The sequence below is a fragment of the Nelumbo nucifera genome, chromosome 7, assembly GCF_055504915.1.
Source record: "Nelumbo nucifera cultivar China Antique chromosome 7, China Antique-T2T, whole genome shotgun sequence".
Taxonomy (NCBI): domain Eukaryota; kingdom Viridiplantae; phylum Streptophyta; class Magnoliopsida; order Proteales; family Nelumbonaceae; genus Nelumbo; species Nelumbo nucifera.
This window is the reverse complement of record NC_142655.1, coordinates 51,333,551-51,349,379: the sequence shown is the minus strand read 5'-3', so window position 1 is coordinate 51,349,379 and position 15,829 is coordinate 51,333,551. Positions and strand designations below refer to the sequence as shown.

The window sequence follows — 15,829 nt, the reverse complement described above, 5'->3', positions numbered from 1 at the left end:
TCATGGCCTGTCATTGCGTCGACAAGTTGGTCGATCTAGGAGAGAGCTGATCTGGACTATCTTCTCGGGGTCTTCTTCTTTGAGTGGCACTTGGATGAGGTCTTCAACAGGTTGGCCATGTTGTGCTCTCACCTCGTCCCTTAGATCATAGGCTTCAGCCATCAATGTTTTTGCGGCTGGACACGGTCCTCGACAAGAGAGCAAGTAGCATTGCTGCACAGTTCTTTGGACCCCACGTGCCACGCCCACTCCATACTCGATGGGGAACTTCATGGCGAGGTGGAACATTGAGACCATGGCCTGTAAAGCATTAAGGGTCGACCTGCCGAGGATGGTGTTGTAGGACGAGGGGCAACGAACCATGATGAAGTCTACCATGGTCGTTGCGATAATGTCGCCATCTCCGATCAAGAAGGGAAGGGTTATCCTTCCAGTGGGCAAGAGGGACTCCCCCAAGAAGCCCATTAGGGGAGTGTTGATGGGGGTGAGGCGCTCTTTGTCTATGCCAAGCTTCTCAAATGCGTCCTCGAAGAGCACATCAACGGAACTACCAGTATCAACCATGATCCGCTGCATCTCAAAGTTGGCAACCTCGGCTGTGATGACCAAGGTATCATCGTGCGGGGTTTGGACTCCCCAGAGATCAACGTCGGTGAAGGTGATAGATAGGTTGCGTTTCTTTTTGTGCCTGCGGTTGTCGATTTTGCATAGTCGCGCATATTTCTTGCACCCCGAGCTGCACTCCCCTCCTGTGGCGATTCCTCCTGATATGACATGGATCACACTAGCAGGAGGGGCTCGAGGTTGTAGCCAAGCATTCTCTGCATGTTGTTCCTCCTGCACGGGCTTCTCGTTCTTGTCGATGAACACGCTGAGGTACCCGCGCCTGATCAGGTCCTCGATGTGGTTGTGCAGGTCGAAGTAGTTTTCTGTGTTGTGGTCATGATCCCTATGGAATTCACAGTACTTGTCGCGATTCCTCTTGTTGGCTTGTGTCTTCATCTTCTCGGGCCATTGGACGTAACTACGGTCACGGATTTGCATCAGAACTTCAGACCGCGGTGTATTCAGTGGCGTGAAGTTCCGATAGGTCGGTGGAGGTGTCTGTGGTCTACAATTGGGTTGGAGGTCCTACCTCTTATGGTCTCAGTTTGTTCTTTCTGACTTCCGCTCCTCAGTATCTCTCCTAGCTTCTCTTCTTTGTCCCGCAGCTGTGTTTGTGCTTCTTCTGCGTTGATGTATTTCTACGCATGGCTCATCTGTGCGGTCAGGGTTTGTGGAGGGTTCTTGGAGATGGAGAAGTTGAAGGCAATGGGAGGAGGCCATGTTGAATAGCGGTGACAGCCATGAACTGGTTCAGGTTTCTGACCTGTAGTGCCTCTTTGTTGAATCTCGCCAGGTAGTCCCTGAGAGATTCAGCTTTCCTCTGGCGTACCTGCATGAGGTTGGCCGAGGTTTTCCAGTGCTTTTGACTCGCTGTGAAATATGCACGGAACTGAGTTTCCAACTACTCCGACAACGCTATGGAGCGTGGAGGCAGAGAGGAATACCAGGTTAGGGCTAGACCAGTGAGGGTGGCCACTAGGGCTTTGCACATCAGGCCCTCAAAAGATCCGTGCAACATTAGCTAAGCCTCCAGTGCCTCAATGTGATCGACAAGATCAATGTTTCCGTCGTACTTGTCAAGTTGAGGTGCCCGCAATCCTGTAGGAGGTACATCGTCCACAATCTCCTGAGTGAAAAGTGGTTCTTTGGTGGTTGGCGCAATTGGTTGCGCGGGCTGATCTACAACCGGCACCGTGCTTCTCTGGCCTTGGTTGCGCTCCAACTCTTCCAAGCACTGTTAGAGTTCCCGAATCTCGTTATCCCTATGGTCCGGGGCTGCGGTGCGGTGTGCGTTGCCCTTTCCTTCTTAGGGCGTGTGGTGCGGTCTTTCACGAAGCTAGACTCGGCAACGGAGACCACGCGAGGCGGCATTCGTCTATCGAGCCTTTCTTTGGCGGGGATCCGTGTGATTTGGTGTGTCCTGCTGTGAGAGTGGATGGAGGGGGGCGACCTTCTTGTTGTATCTTGCTTTTCTTTGTTGGACCGCGCTACACCTTTGTCCGTCCGACGCGCTTTGGGGTCTTCAAGGTGAGGATCATCCTTCGTACGCGTCGGGAAATAAGGGGGGACGGTCTTGTTGGGTGGTGTCGCAGATCCTAGGTTCTGCATCATTTCAAAGATCTTGCCGACCTTCTCTTGCATTGCTCGGAACTGCACAGGATCAACTACTGCTGGAGGCTGTGGAATTTCTTGATGCGATGGGCTGCGATGCCGAGACTCCCAAGATGGGGATCGACCTGTTGATCGTCCGGGCTAGTGGGCATCTTGATCGCTTTCTTGATTACGCGATAGGGAAGGAAGGATTTTTGGGAAAGGCTTTTTGTGTGTTTCCCACAGACGGCGCCAATCTGATGTTGCTCAATCCGAGGTGGTGCATGAACTGAGGAGAGCAACCAGATAGTCCTTGCCAACAGGGCAATGCCGAGCTTCAAGGACGAGGCTGCGCTTCAAGACCTGTGATCAAGAAAGAAAAAGTTAGAGGTCCGAGGAGTTATCCCCAGGTAGGTACCTCGATGCTCAAGTCAGTAGGAAGTGATGGATGATTGGGCCGAGCTATAAGGATGTTGGTCCGGGTAGAATAGTAGTATGGGTGTCAGAAGTTAGAATCTCTTACCTTAAGCATGGAATACCTTTTTATAGTCGAAGATCCGTCTCCTGGTTGGACTGGGCTTCCGGGGTTGTCGGGATGAGGTTGCCCGCCGAGGTATTCGGGGCAGAGTCCTAATCCCCGACGGAGTTGTCTTCCCCACTCCTCTTTATTCGTAGTTATGCTTATCCGCACCTCGAGTAGCTAACGTGGCTGGGGGGCCACAATAATAGCGTAGCCTGGCCCAAGTCGTGGAATGAGCGTGTTGCAGAGCCACCAGCCGAACTATGCCGATGTGGCTAGGCTGGCTGGGCGATGACTGGGCAGCCACATGTCTCTCTTGACCAGCTCAACCATGACCCGAACAAAAACCCAATCTAATTTTGTTTATTATCTATGTGCATTAGGTTTTCATGATGTAGCAAGTGTGAATTGGATGAGTATGATGATGATATTGGGAAATCTAACTGACCATAAAAAAAAAAAATAGAATAAAAAAATGGAACTAAACCTATAACCAACCTAGCAGGTTTTGCATGTAGGGTTTAATGGTCCAATGGTCCAAGATGTTAACTTTGTGCCAGAGCCAAAATTAGTCTCTTTTGTCTTTTAATTTCTCATAACTTTAACCCTATAAAAAATGAAAAAACATCAAATCCAAAGTATATTGTAGTAACAAAACTTCTCTCTCTGTATATATAGCAACTCAGGTTCCGGTGGTGGTTAGGTAATTTCAATGCATTTTTCTATTTTTAAAATTTTATTTAATTATTAAATCTTTTTCTTATTATAAATTCTAAAAATAAATCAAAACCATCTAATTTAAAAACAAATTATAAAATGATGCAAAACGATAAAATGTATCTACTACATATTCCACTGTACATGAAAGATGAATATAAATGGATAAAATGCAAAAGGATAAACAGGGGATGGGGGTAGTACGTCCCCAAACATCACAAAAGCAAATGAACACTAGATCCCATGGAAGCTCGTTAAAAGAAAATGATTGATCACTAACTATCTGATGAGCTAATCAATTTATCGCTTGATTTGTTTCATGATAAACATGGCATTACCTAATATTATGATTCATCCGCATGCCGATGACACTCTTCAATGATGTTCCTTAATCTCCATAAAGAATTCACATCCATGCGCTACAACGTTCCATATGCGACAGTGGGGCAAACGGTCAATGACAAGTTTAGAATCTCCCTCAATGGTAATAGGCAGATCTAGGACGACATTGTGACATTGTGTGCTACTCAAGCAACCCACTGGATTGACAGATAGCGGGGACAGCTGGGCTTCTAGAATGTTCTTGATGTGTGGTGTATGCTGACACTTTGACAGGATGCATAATGCGTTCAATAACTACAGCGAACCAGGTTGTAGACTTGTAGATGTAGTTGTAGGCCCCCGTATTCGTTGTCAAAGTTCCAATCCAACGGCTTTAGACAGAGAATGACACCATGATGGTCTTCCCTAAACAAACACATCGGTAGTCTTGTAGTAAATTTATTTAAAAATCAAAAAGCCATCGGCATTCGAGTTCGAGGTGAGCTTTTGCTGCTTCACAGTTCACCCATTTTTACCGTTGAAAAAGAAACCCGGGCCCAACGGCTATTTTCTTCTTTCCCTCTATAAATGGACGGACCCTCACTGAGTCTGAGTAAGTCTCGCTCGGTCGCTCTCTCCTCCCTCTCTCATTCTCACTCTTTGGTGTTTGATTGAAGTTTTTACTCTTTTTCTCTGTGACCGTGTTTCCTAGGTTGATTATCAATGGCTTTCTCAAGACCTCTAGCTTCATGCATGTTGCTCGTCTGTCTCCTCTTCAGCTTCTCAGAAGCTAGAGAGATCTTAGTTGGCGGTAAAACAGACGCATGGGAGATCCCATCCTCTGAACCCGAATCTCTAAACCGATGGGCCGGAGCATCTCGTTTTCAAATCGGAGACTCACTCGGTAACATTCCATCTTTCTATTCCAAGCTTTTTACTCATCTGGCTTCATTGTTTCTGCTACTCTAGTTATAACACGTTTGCTCTCTGCTCTGATCCAGTGTGGAAGTACGATGCCAACAAGGACTCGGTTTTGCAAGTGACCAAGGAGGCGTACGCCAGCTGCAACGTTTCGAGCCCCATCGCTGAATACAAGGATGGAAACACCAAGGTTGTGCTTGACAGATCAGGGCCTTTCTATTTCATCAGCGGAGCTAATGGACACTGCGAGAAGGGGCAGAAGCTGATTGTGGTTGTGCTTTCTCCGAGAAGTGGGTTCATTAGCTTTTCTCCGGCTGCATCTCCGTCTGAAATCGAGGCCCCTGCAGTGGCTCCAACAAGCAGTGCTACAAGCTTAAAGGGTGGCTTGATGGTGGTGCTTGGGATCTTGGTGGGCATGGTTTTGTTCTGAGAACAATAGATCAACTGGGTTTGCTGGATTCAGGGGATTATATTTGATTCATTTATTGATTTATTTTTCTGGGGATTCTTTTTTGGGCATGAATTGTTACAATTACTGAAATTATAATGAAATTTATACAGATGGATTGTCTTTATGTCTTGTGTTTTTTCTTTTTCCCATGTTACTTGAGCAAAACAGAGGTCCAACTATAACAATTCTATAACGCCACTGTTCTTTCTGTTGTCTCAAAACGCCAACATTTCTCTCTGTGATTGCGCTATTGCACTCTGTTATTCCCAAGTGGCTACGCCTTCTGTGCAGCTGTCAGTGGCTTTTGTCAGTGTCTCCTCACACCCCCACCTCACCATATACCATGGGAGGTGTTCCTGAAAAAACAGAGGTCCATCATGTGCAACTGCAGTATACTGTGAGATGGGTGTGAGGAGGGATTATACAAGGAAATCCGAACTTCTTATGGGGATTGGGAGTTTGGATATGCTCACTGATACAACCTCACACCATCCAGAGTATACTACACTATGTATTGGGAACACCACACCACACTACACTATACATGTGAGGTCAGTGTGAGGACTGACGAGCAGATCCCAACTCAGAGTACTCTATTGTGCATTGAAAACATCTCCTTGTAATTACGGCTGTCACCAAGATTGGGGCATGCATGCTCCTGCCGTTAGCGTTCGTTAACAATTTCATCACAATCCATTTGCATGTGACATCAAATAATTTTTTTTAAGACCCAATGTTATATTTTTTGTGGTTGATTTTACCTTTTTTTTTTATTCTTCAAATTTTTAAGGAAAAATTCCTAATCAGTGTATCAAGTCAGTCCCTGAACTTCAAAACATGTATATATATATATATATATATATATATATACAGTATGCTAAACATTAGAATGTTGTGTATAGGTCCATGTCGGTAATGATATGTCAGTTATCTGTATCACGTAATGTCATATGCCACTTAAAACTTTTAAAATATCAAAACTACCCTTAAAAGAAGATATTGTTTATTGTGCCATTACTATGATGGTGCCAATAACTGATGACAGTGCCATGAACAGATTTGAACAAACCGACAAGGGTGCCAGAAATTGACCAAGTTCCGGCCACAGATGAAAAACAACACTGTGGCGGAAAAACAAAACCAAGAACAGTCATGTTGTCAAGCAGATGTACTCACCAGCCCACTACTTCAAATCATTGAATGTATGGTAATGCATATTACGATAAAAAACACAGTCTTTGCCTATCCTGTGCAATTACTGCAACTTGGCTTTCCGGGCATTGAAGGAGCAAACACCATGAAGTTGAAAGCTACATTACCTATCACTAAAAGACAGCCCCGTTAAATAATTAAATAGGTATGTTTCAGATCTTTAATCCTGTGCTATATAACAAAATCAATACCCATGGAGACTTGGATCCCCAATGTATTCTGCAATCAGCTCCTTGCTCTCATCCATGGATATATCACATGTTGATCCTACAACATCCACGAGCACCACGACGTCCCCCTTTTCAAATAGGGCTTCCACTTTTGAAATCTTTGCTAATTATTCTAATGGACTACAACTTCCATGGATATGACTCACCAACCAAGAAACTTTGTTCTCCTGTTTCTTCTTCCCTGCGGCTACTTGTCGAAATGTTGCTCCATTGTCAAATTCCATGTCGTCACCTCTTCTTCCCTCTTCTCTCTCTCTTACCGTTCCTCCTATAGTCCTTACTACCATCCCTCTTTTCTCTATTATAACCATGACTACCTGGTCGGACAGGAAAAAAAAAACTACAGGGAACAAAGGAAATTTCTAAGAAGACTTACTGAAAGCTCTCCACTATGTCAGGCTTTCTTTCGAGGACCCTCATGACCAGCCCTAAGAGAGAGAGAGAGAGAGAGAGAGAGAAGAAGAAGAAGAAGAAGAAATGAAAAGAGAATAGAGAGAGCGCATTACCAAATCATCAAGGTGCAAAGGTGGTTTGAGTCATCACTGAAACTTGGTCAGTCTCAAGGTAGAAGACAATAAAAGTAACTGACAGACTGTTAACAATAGAGACTTATTAGACACATTTTGAAAGTTCATGATACTGTACTGTAGAGATACGTTTTAAAGTTCAGAGACCAACTTGATACAACCCCTAAAGTACAGGATACTGATAAGGAATTTTCCCAACTTTTAAAATAAAACTCAACGGCCATCTTTATGCTTAAAGGAGAACAAGATGAAAGAGCAAATGATAGCATCATAAAGAGGTACCCAGCTCTGGTCATATTCCCTTTACAAATTGGGAGATAGGTCATTGTGCTAGTGACAAAATAATTGACGATTCATTACATTTCAAGGGGAGGATGCATGCGAGTTAATAGTATTTTCCATATTAAAATATCTAATTCTATGGATCATTATGATGGGAAGAAATATATATCATTAAAAAGCTGTATTTTTTTTTTTTGAGAAAAAAGCCCATGGGCATATTATTCCATTAAAATTTCATCCAATACGAAGAAATAAAGCACAGAAGACCAAGTAGTGGGCCTGTCAACCATACAACCAAATTTAGCCAAGTTGTGAGATATTCTGTTTCCTGTACATGGAACATAGGAGATATTGGTAACTTGAAAATTCTACAAAATGCAATCTGCAGCGATAACTGAATGAATTCACCAAGGAATGTCACATTGAACATTCAACAAGAAACTTTAAACCCCTAAATATATTTGCCCGTCAATCACTTGTTTTATTTTCTGGGCTGCAACGCATGCTCTAGGTTCCAATGGCATGTCTCCCATGGATGGCCTGCTGTCACTTGTCACTTTGTTCATCCAAAAACTTCTCTGTGGCTTCCACAAATACAAGGTGAACGGATGTGATTAAGGGTGTCAGGTTTTGGATTGGACCCGTCCAAACCATAATTAATTTGGATGGATTAGACAGACCTGGTCCATTTGGGTTGGATTGAACTAATATCTGATCCATTGATAGAAGATAAGAATATAGTGTCAATAGATCAGGTTTAGGTAAGAATTAATCTAAATTAGAACAAATTTGAACAGATTGGACAATCCAGACATTAAATTGGACCTATCCAAAATGGTCCAAAATATTTATTAGATTGGATTAGACCTGGCCACATTGGACTGGATCAGATTGGACCAAATTCAGTTCATTTGACACCCTAATTGTGATGAACCAACTAATAAGCGGGGCCATGATCCACAATAAGTGGAGACTGGAGGCCAGAGACGCCTTATGGTTTGACAATTTGGGATTTTCTGACACAACACTGAAGTCTGAACCGACTAACAAACATCAGAAACAAGAATCAAAGAAACTCTCATTTTGATGTAGTGTTATTTTTTGGCTTTTAATGATTTCGAAAAGCATATGTTTTTTACTCAAATTATTATCATATATTCAATAACAAAAGTTAAATTTCTAAATTACAAAATAAAAGCATTTCAGAAAGATTAAGCAAGGTTTTAAAAACCGACCCGGAAACGAAACCGTTCTAACTACCGGTTTCCAGGTCAGCGGTTCAACCGTCCGGGTTGAACGGTCAGATGGCTTGCATATTAAGGCAAATATTTTATACGAGTTATGAGATTTGAGAAAGGAGAGAAGAGATGTCAGCTGAGAAAGAAAAAAAAAGAAGAAAAGAGAAAAAAAGAAGGAAAAAATAAAAGAAGAGAAAGGAAAGGAATGAGGGAAGAAGGAAGAGGGTGGTGGTTTGACGCTCACCGGCGACGGTGACGGCAAGGCAGCAGCAACAGACACAGATCTGAGTTCTCGGATCTTCTTCTTCTTCTTCTTCTTCTTCTTCTTCTTCTTCTTCTTCCTCAGATTTGAGACACAAACTCAGATCTGAGACACGTATGTTTTCTGACGAAGAAGAGAGTTCCTGGGTCAGAACCGCTGTCCGGGTCAAACAAATCGACGGTTCGACCGTCCGGATCAGCGGTTTTTTGCCCAAGAATGGGTTAGGGGTGAAACGGAACCGGTTGCTTGGACAGTTTCCGGGCCGAACAGTCCAACCGTCCAAGGTCAACGACGATTTAAAAACATTGAGATTAAGTAAAACATAACAGAGCAGTGGGCAATATAAATAGTCGATATGAGACTAAGAGGGAAACTAACCCTTAAACCTAATGAGCCTAACCAATTCTCGTGATCCCCCTTCACCCAATAGATTATAAATAGTCCATTTTGAAAAAGCAGAAATAGAATAGAGCAGTGACAAATATTTCAACCATGAATTAGACTAGTGTCTTGTTTGAGGATACTTTAAAAAATTTTCCCAAAAAACAGTTCCAACAAACAAGACACTAGTCTAATTCATGAGTACAATTCAGGGTGAGTATGAAATGCTGATAAGTGTAAATTTGAGTAATTCTAGCTGTATTGAAAGAACATGGGAATACCAAAGAAAATTAGTTTTTCATGGTAAGAAAATATCAGATATCTATAATAGAAGAAATGACATCATTTCTATGTTCTTTTCCTTTTTTTTAGTAAAATGAAATTCTATTATCCTTTCTCAAAAAGAGAAGATGATGCAAAAGATTCATGCTATATATCCAAATCAGCACCAAAGGAAAGTTGCCATTAATCCAATGTAGTCTCAACCAGTTGAAGGGTTCACAAAATTAAACTTTGATGGAAGCAGTGAAGGCAACCCCGGGCCTTCAAGTATTGGAAGTGTATTCAAGATTCATGAAGGACAGGTCTTGGCTCTATTCTCTGAGTCAATTGGTGTAGGAGATTCTCTCAAACTGAAATTTTGGCTACTTTGGAAGGGTTAGAAAGAGCAAAAGAATTAAAATATTCAGACTGATAATTTAAGGCAATTCCAACTTAGCTATTGGCTAGTTAGAAAAATAAGAGAATGGACTGTGGGAATTTGCAAATGAAAAGGAAAAAAAAAAATCAAATGGTTCTCCAGAGGCATGGAAGTGAGATTTCAGTGGGTTAAAAGGAGTGCCAACTCCTTTGCAGATGTTGTTCTTGGGGATGGCTAAGAGAGTTTCTCTCCTCTTGGATGTTGTAATTGTTGTTCTTTAATAAAATTTCTGCTATTGATCAAAAGAAAAAGATTCACGCCATATATTAAGTAGGACAACAAAGACAATGACTTTTTTTTTTAAATCAGTAAAAAAATAACTTTCTTGATCATAAGTGAAATGATGTCAAAATACAAACATGGCCCCTTATTAACCCCCAACCATCGTAGAAAACTACTACCCAAAAAATTAAATCCTTTAAAAATACATCAGAAACCATGGATTAGATGCTATAACAATGTTCTGTCCATACCAAATCTTGCTAAACTAATACACCTGATCAAAGTGAAAGAACTATTGCAAGAAAAATCCACTATGCCCATTGGCGTAGCCTTGGGCTAAAACACAGGAGTAGTTGATTTCACCTCGAACTATTCACTGTAGAAGCAAGAGCTCTAGCTTTTGTGACGTGATATCCCATTTGCCAATGTTGCTCATCCAGCGCTCCACAACACCATGTAAATCTCCTGTTTCAGGCCTCCAGAGCCCAATAACTACATTACTCTCAAATCTCAATCCCTGCAATAAGGCTAAAATTTCTGCTCTAATAGCTTGTTTCATGACAACTATTATTAAAATCTTAGTTTCATACATGCTTCTAATTAATAACAGATGAGAATTTAATAAAATTAAATAACCTCGGTCCACTTTCTCCTGTTAGACAGTTATGCCCTTAGCTCCAATCAGCATAGTTTTCAAAGCGCCAAGGCGAGGCTAGGCAACCACAGGGTGGCGAGGCACCTAGGCGTCGCCTAGGCGTTGGAATTTTTAAATATTAATTTTTTTGAGTTTTTACTTTATCTATGCTTTTGTAAGCTATTTTATTGGTTTTCTGTGCTAACCAACAAGCATGTACACTAACTATTAACTCTATAAATCATTCAAATGAGTATAAAACTATAAATTTCATATAACTAGCAAGCATGTACACAGTACACTAACTATACACTAACTAGCAAGCATGTACACTAACTATTAACTGAAAAAAATAAATAAATAAATAAGTGCAGGAACTAGGAAGGGAGGAGAGGAGTATAGGGGTGGAAGAAGAAAGGGAAGAAGAAGTATAGGGGATTAGGGGCAGGGAGGAGTATAGACCCCTGTTTTTTCAGAAAAAAAAAAAAAAAAGGGACTGAGAATCTGAGACTATCAACTGAGAACAGTCAAGGGCGGAGAGGAGTATAGGGGCATTGCCCCTGTTTTTTCAAAAAACAAATAGGGGACCAAGACTAGGACTAGTGACTGAGAACAATCAGGGGTGGAAGAAGAAGAAGAAGAAGAAGAAGAAGAAGAATGAGTGGAGCTGTGGAGGAAGGGAGTTTAGGGGCGGAGTCCCTGTTTTTCGAAAAAAAAAAAGGAAAAAAATGACAAAAGCTGGGTTGGAAGAAGAAGAAAAAAACTTACCTGCTGAAGCTGAGGTGCGATGGAGTTGGGCTGGGGAATGAAGTCTTCGGTTCTCCTCCCTCTCCAATGGAATTGAAGAAACCCTTATGCATGTAACCGAAGAAGAAAAAAAACACTTTGTATTGTTGTCTTAATAATAAAATAAAGATAGTATGTAACCGGTTTTATTTTAAAAGAATAAAACATCTAATAAAATAACAAATTAAAAAAAAAAAAAAGATAGTAGATGTATGTAGGTGCCCGCTTAAGTCTCTGGGCGAGCGCCTAGTATACAAAATTCAAGGCGTTTGGGCGAGGCGCCCATGGAAAATCGCCTAGTCGTCTAGGCGCCCGCCTAGGCGTCGCCTTGACAACTATGCCAATCAAATTGATGTACTTATTGACATTTATTGTAAATGAATAAAGTGCATAATTGATTCATGTTATTTTGGTGTGTTTCTGTGTAATACCCTTAAACTAGACACTTATAAGACTCATGTTAGTTTAGAACCTTCACAGCCATTGGATAGATCTAGGGAGATTTATCCTGCCAAGGCTAACACTGATGTGCCGCCAAGTGGGTTGGTGTGGCTTATCTCAGCTGCCAGGATGAGACCTGAGGTACATGCAGTGTGGGTTTTCTTGAAACCTAAAACCGGACCAAATTCTAGTATTGCCCTGGACCTTGGAGGCAGATGGGCAAAACTGGAATGTTACACCTGACCCCTAGACTCGATTATGCTACTGCACTAGGTGTCGGATTAGGCTGTCTTTGATATGTCAATCAGTGAGATCCTTAGCGGGGGTCAAAACCTAGGTATATTGGGACAGTTTGAGAATTCACCTGAGTGGGTGATCATAATGACAGGATCAGCCCCTTTGCCGGACAAAGTGAATGATTGGGGAATGCACTCTCTCTGATGGAAACCTAAACTACCGGCAGTTGATTTCAAAGTGTTGAGATTTGTTTTGCAAAGTATATTTACATAGAGATATACATATATATTATGGTTTCACGAAATGTTTGCAAAAGGTTTTAATTCTCGGGATCCATGTGAGTAGAGAGTGCAACATTGTACCTTGCAGTCGAGGGAGAGGTCCTCTCTTGTCGGGTAGTGTTTGATCATTATGGACTGAGAGGTCAAGTATAAGACCATTGAGGGTAATACCTGATGAGCTAATCTAGCATCTGCCCACAGTCCTTGGGCCTTAATAAGGTGGCTGGACCCAAGAATCATTTAGTGTAAATTTGGGCCCATTAAAAGCTCATACTGATGGACTCAGGGGTTCACTATGTTCTGCAGTGAATTCAGCCAGGCCTTGTAACAGAGGCTGAGCTAAGCCCATGTGGTTGATGTGTAGATCAATGCTAGGGTCCCACGCCATACAAAGAGAACCAAGCTAACCAACATTTAAAGGGAAAGTGAGCTATGTGACTAAATGGGCCTAAAGCCCATTTTGAACTAGGCTTAAGTCAGTTAATTAAAAGGGGCGAATTCTGATTTATAATATGATCAGGATTAGGTAAAAGATAAGTCTTATCCATTTAAGAGTCCATATCCAAATATCAGATTTGGATCAAGAAACTTTTTCCTAATTGGATTAGGAAGCTTATCCAAAGAAGGTTATAAATAGGGGGCGAATTCACCAATTTATACACTCAGCAATCTATAGAATTCTCCTCCAGTTCACGCCGCCCCGACCCAATTCGATCTCCACTCTTGGATCTGATCAAGAATAGTTCTTGATATTGTTTCTTGCTAGAAGAAACAATCTAAAGTCGTGCTCACCAGCCCTTTGCGTGATTCTTGCTGAAGAACCACTTTGTTGATCCTGCCTCATCATACGCTGTCATCTCCAGTGGAGACGAGTTTTGGTCACCTCTTTGGGCGTGAGCACCTACGTTGGGAGTTATTGTTATTCCGCATCAAGTACATCCCTACTTGCTTCCTTCTGGTTTCAGATTTGGTTCGGTTTGTTTCAAGAGCGAACCTTGAAAATGCAGTTTTCTAAATTAGGGAATAGGATTCTCGGATGGGAGAAAGAAATTTTTGAAATTTCGCCCAACCATCTTGCATGGTTCAGCCATCCATATGATAGATCTCCCATCCCTTCATCTTCATGTGTCAATATTAACATGTTATATTCATTTGTTAACTAGAAAATGTTTACACCTTTTCATTGGAAGGGCCCTTGTTGTTTCCTACAAAATCACCTGACCAATAATGCTTTTAGTAAAAGGAATAACATGACGTATCTGATGACAAAGTGCCACAGCTACACAATCATTGAATGGGACAAATATAGATTTCTAAAAAGAAAAGAAAATAAAGAAATTCTTTTTAGAGTTTTGAACAAGATATTCAAGCTTTAAACGAGACAGTTTTCTGTTTTAATAACTTGCCACTACTCCTTAACATTCTTAAATTTGGCCTTCTATCTTTTCTGGTTCCCAATGTACTGAACTCCAAGAAATTGAAAAAAAAAGGGTTTTACCAATCAGTCCACCCCTAGGTGGAGCTACTAGTAGACTAGGGGTGGACTGAATCCTACCCGTGGATTGATGCCAAATTCATGGGCAGTATGCGGTTTATAGGGGGGCTACTAGTAGACTAGGAGGGGGCTGCAAATTCAATTTCTGAGGGGATTGCAGTCCAAAAATCCCAAAAAAATGCAAAAAAAAATACCAGAAATTGCATAATTTTTGCAGAAAATACCAGAAAATTGCAAAAAAACATGAAAACACCAGGAAAATGCAGAAATCATGCAAAACAAAACCAAAAATTTACAGAAATATTGCAAAAAATTCAGAAAAATACAGAAATATAACAAAACATTGCAAAAAATGCAGAAAATACCAGAAAATTGCAAAAACAAATAGTAGAAAATGCATAACTTTTGCAGAAAATTTGCAAAACAAATGCAGAAAATACCAGAAAGTTGCAGAAAATGCATGAAAACACCAGAAAATGCAGAAATTAGGCAGAAAACAACAAAACATTGCAAAAAATGCAGAAAATACCAGAAAATTGCAAAAAAATGCAGAAAATGCATAGCTTTTGCAGAAAAATTGCAAAACAAATGCAGAAAATACCAAAAAGTTGCAGAAAATGCATAAATTGTGCAGAAAACACTAGAAAATTGCAGAAATGCAGAAAAATACCAGTAAACTACAAAAAATGCAGAAGAACACTATGACCGTTGGCTGATGGAAAACACATGTTATCACATCGAATTTAAGACTTTCTCATACATATGGCAAGAGAATCCATATCTGCTGCACTTTTCCTCCACACTTGCTGCATTATGTTCTCATACATATGGCAAGAGAATCCATATCTGCTGCACTTTTCCTCCACACTTGCTGCATTATGTAATCAGTGTATGATAATGACAGGTGTTCATGACTGTCAAACCCAGTTACTCTCACATGTACAGGTCTTTAACATGTGTAATGAAACGCCTATGACACATTGCTTGTTCAATGAAACAAGTGCAGGAAAACAGTAGTTCTTGGCTCTCTAGACCACATGACTTTCTTATTCATTCCCAGACAGAAAACAAGCTATTATAGAAACTTTCATGGTCAAAATAATTCAGATTTGATACATAAAATCTACTTGGATACATAAAATATACACAACTTGCATTGAACCTGCTTGCGTACCAATTATCAATGGAGAGAAGCAATTCAGATTTGATTTATGTAAGGAAAACAGTAAAATAATGGCAGAATTTGATAAGATAAGAGAAAAAAGTAGAAGGATAAGATAAAATATTTAGGGGAAAAACTGGTGGCCATAGCCCTCTCTTCATTGATGTATATTTTTCTTTGATAGATGAAAATAACACTAGCACTAACAAACTTAAGGTATGCAAACTGAAAGGTCTAACCAGCTTGGGGGATCACGCCAAACAAAAGAATCACCAGCTTTTCATTGATATATATGTGAAGATATATCTTAATGTACATTATTAGAGTAGTCCTTGTTGTACAGTATCATAATTTCTATTATTTTATTTGTTCTTTTTATCTTTCAGCCCTGTAAGGGCATTCTTGTAACTGTACATACCTTTTATCTCTTTAATATAAAAGGGACTCTTTGGGGTGGGGGTCAACTATTCTTGACACCCCTAAATCAGTTTTCTTCTTGCTCTGAATTCAGTTCACATGGTATCAGAGCAGGTTACTCTTTGATCTTCCTTTTCTCTGATCCACTTTGTTTTTGTGATCTATTGAGAACCTACATCTCTGCCAAGTGGTTCTG

General features: G+C 40.9%; 2 protein-coding genes across 2 annotated transcripts; one reads left to right on the top strand and one right to left on the bottom strand.

Moving 5' to 3' along the window:
• LOC104586531 (uncharacterized) lies at positions 1 to 1,002 on the bottom strand. The gene has a single exon (XM_010243798.1). The coding sequence runs from the start codon at positions 1,000 to 1,002 to the stop codon at positions 1 to 3; it is 1,002 nt and encodes a 333-aa protein (XP_010242100.1).
• A 3,352-nt stretch (positions 1,003 to 4,354) lies between these two features.
• LOC104586508 (early nodulin-like protein 15) lies at positions 4,355 to 5,250 on the top strand. Its single transcript, XM_010243770.3, has 2 exons — positions 4,355 to 4,658; positions 4,756 to 5,250. Exons 1-2 carry the CDS (start codon positions 4,478 to 4,480, stop codon positions 5,103 to 5,105), a joined length of 531 nt encoding a protein of 176 aa, XP_010242072.1. The 5' UTR covers positions 4,355 to 4,477; the 3' UTR covers positions 5,106 to 5,250.
• The last annotated feature ends 10,579 nt before the right edge of the window (positions 5,251 to 15,829 follow it).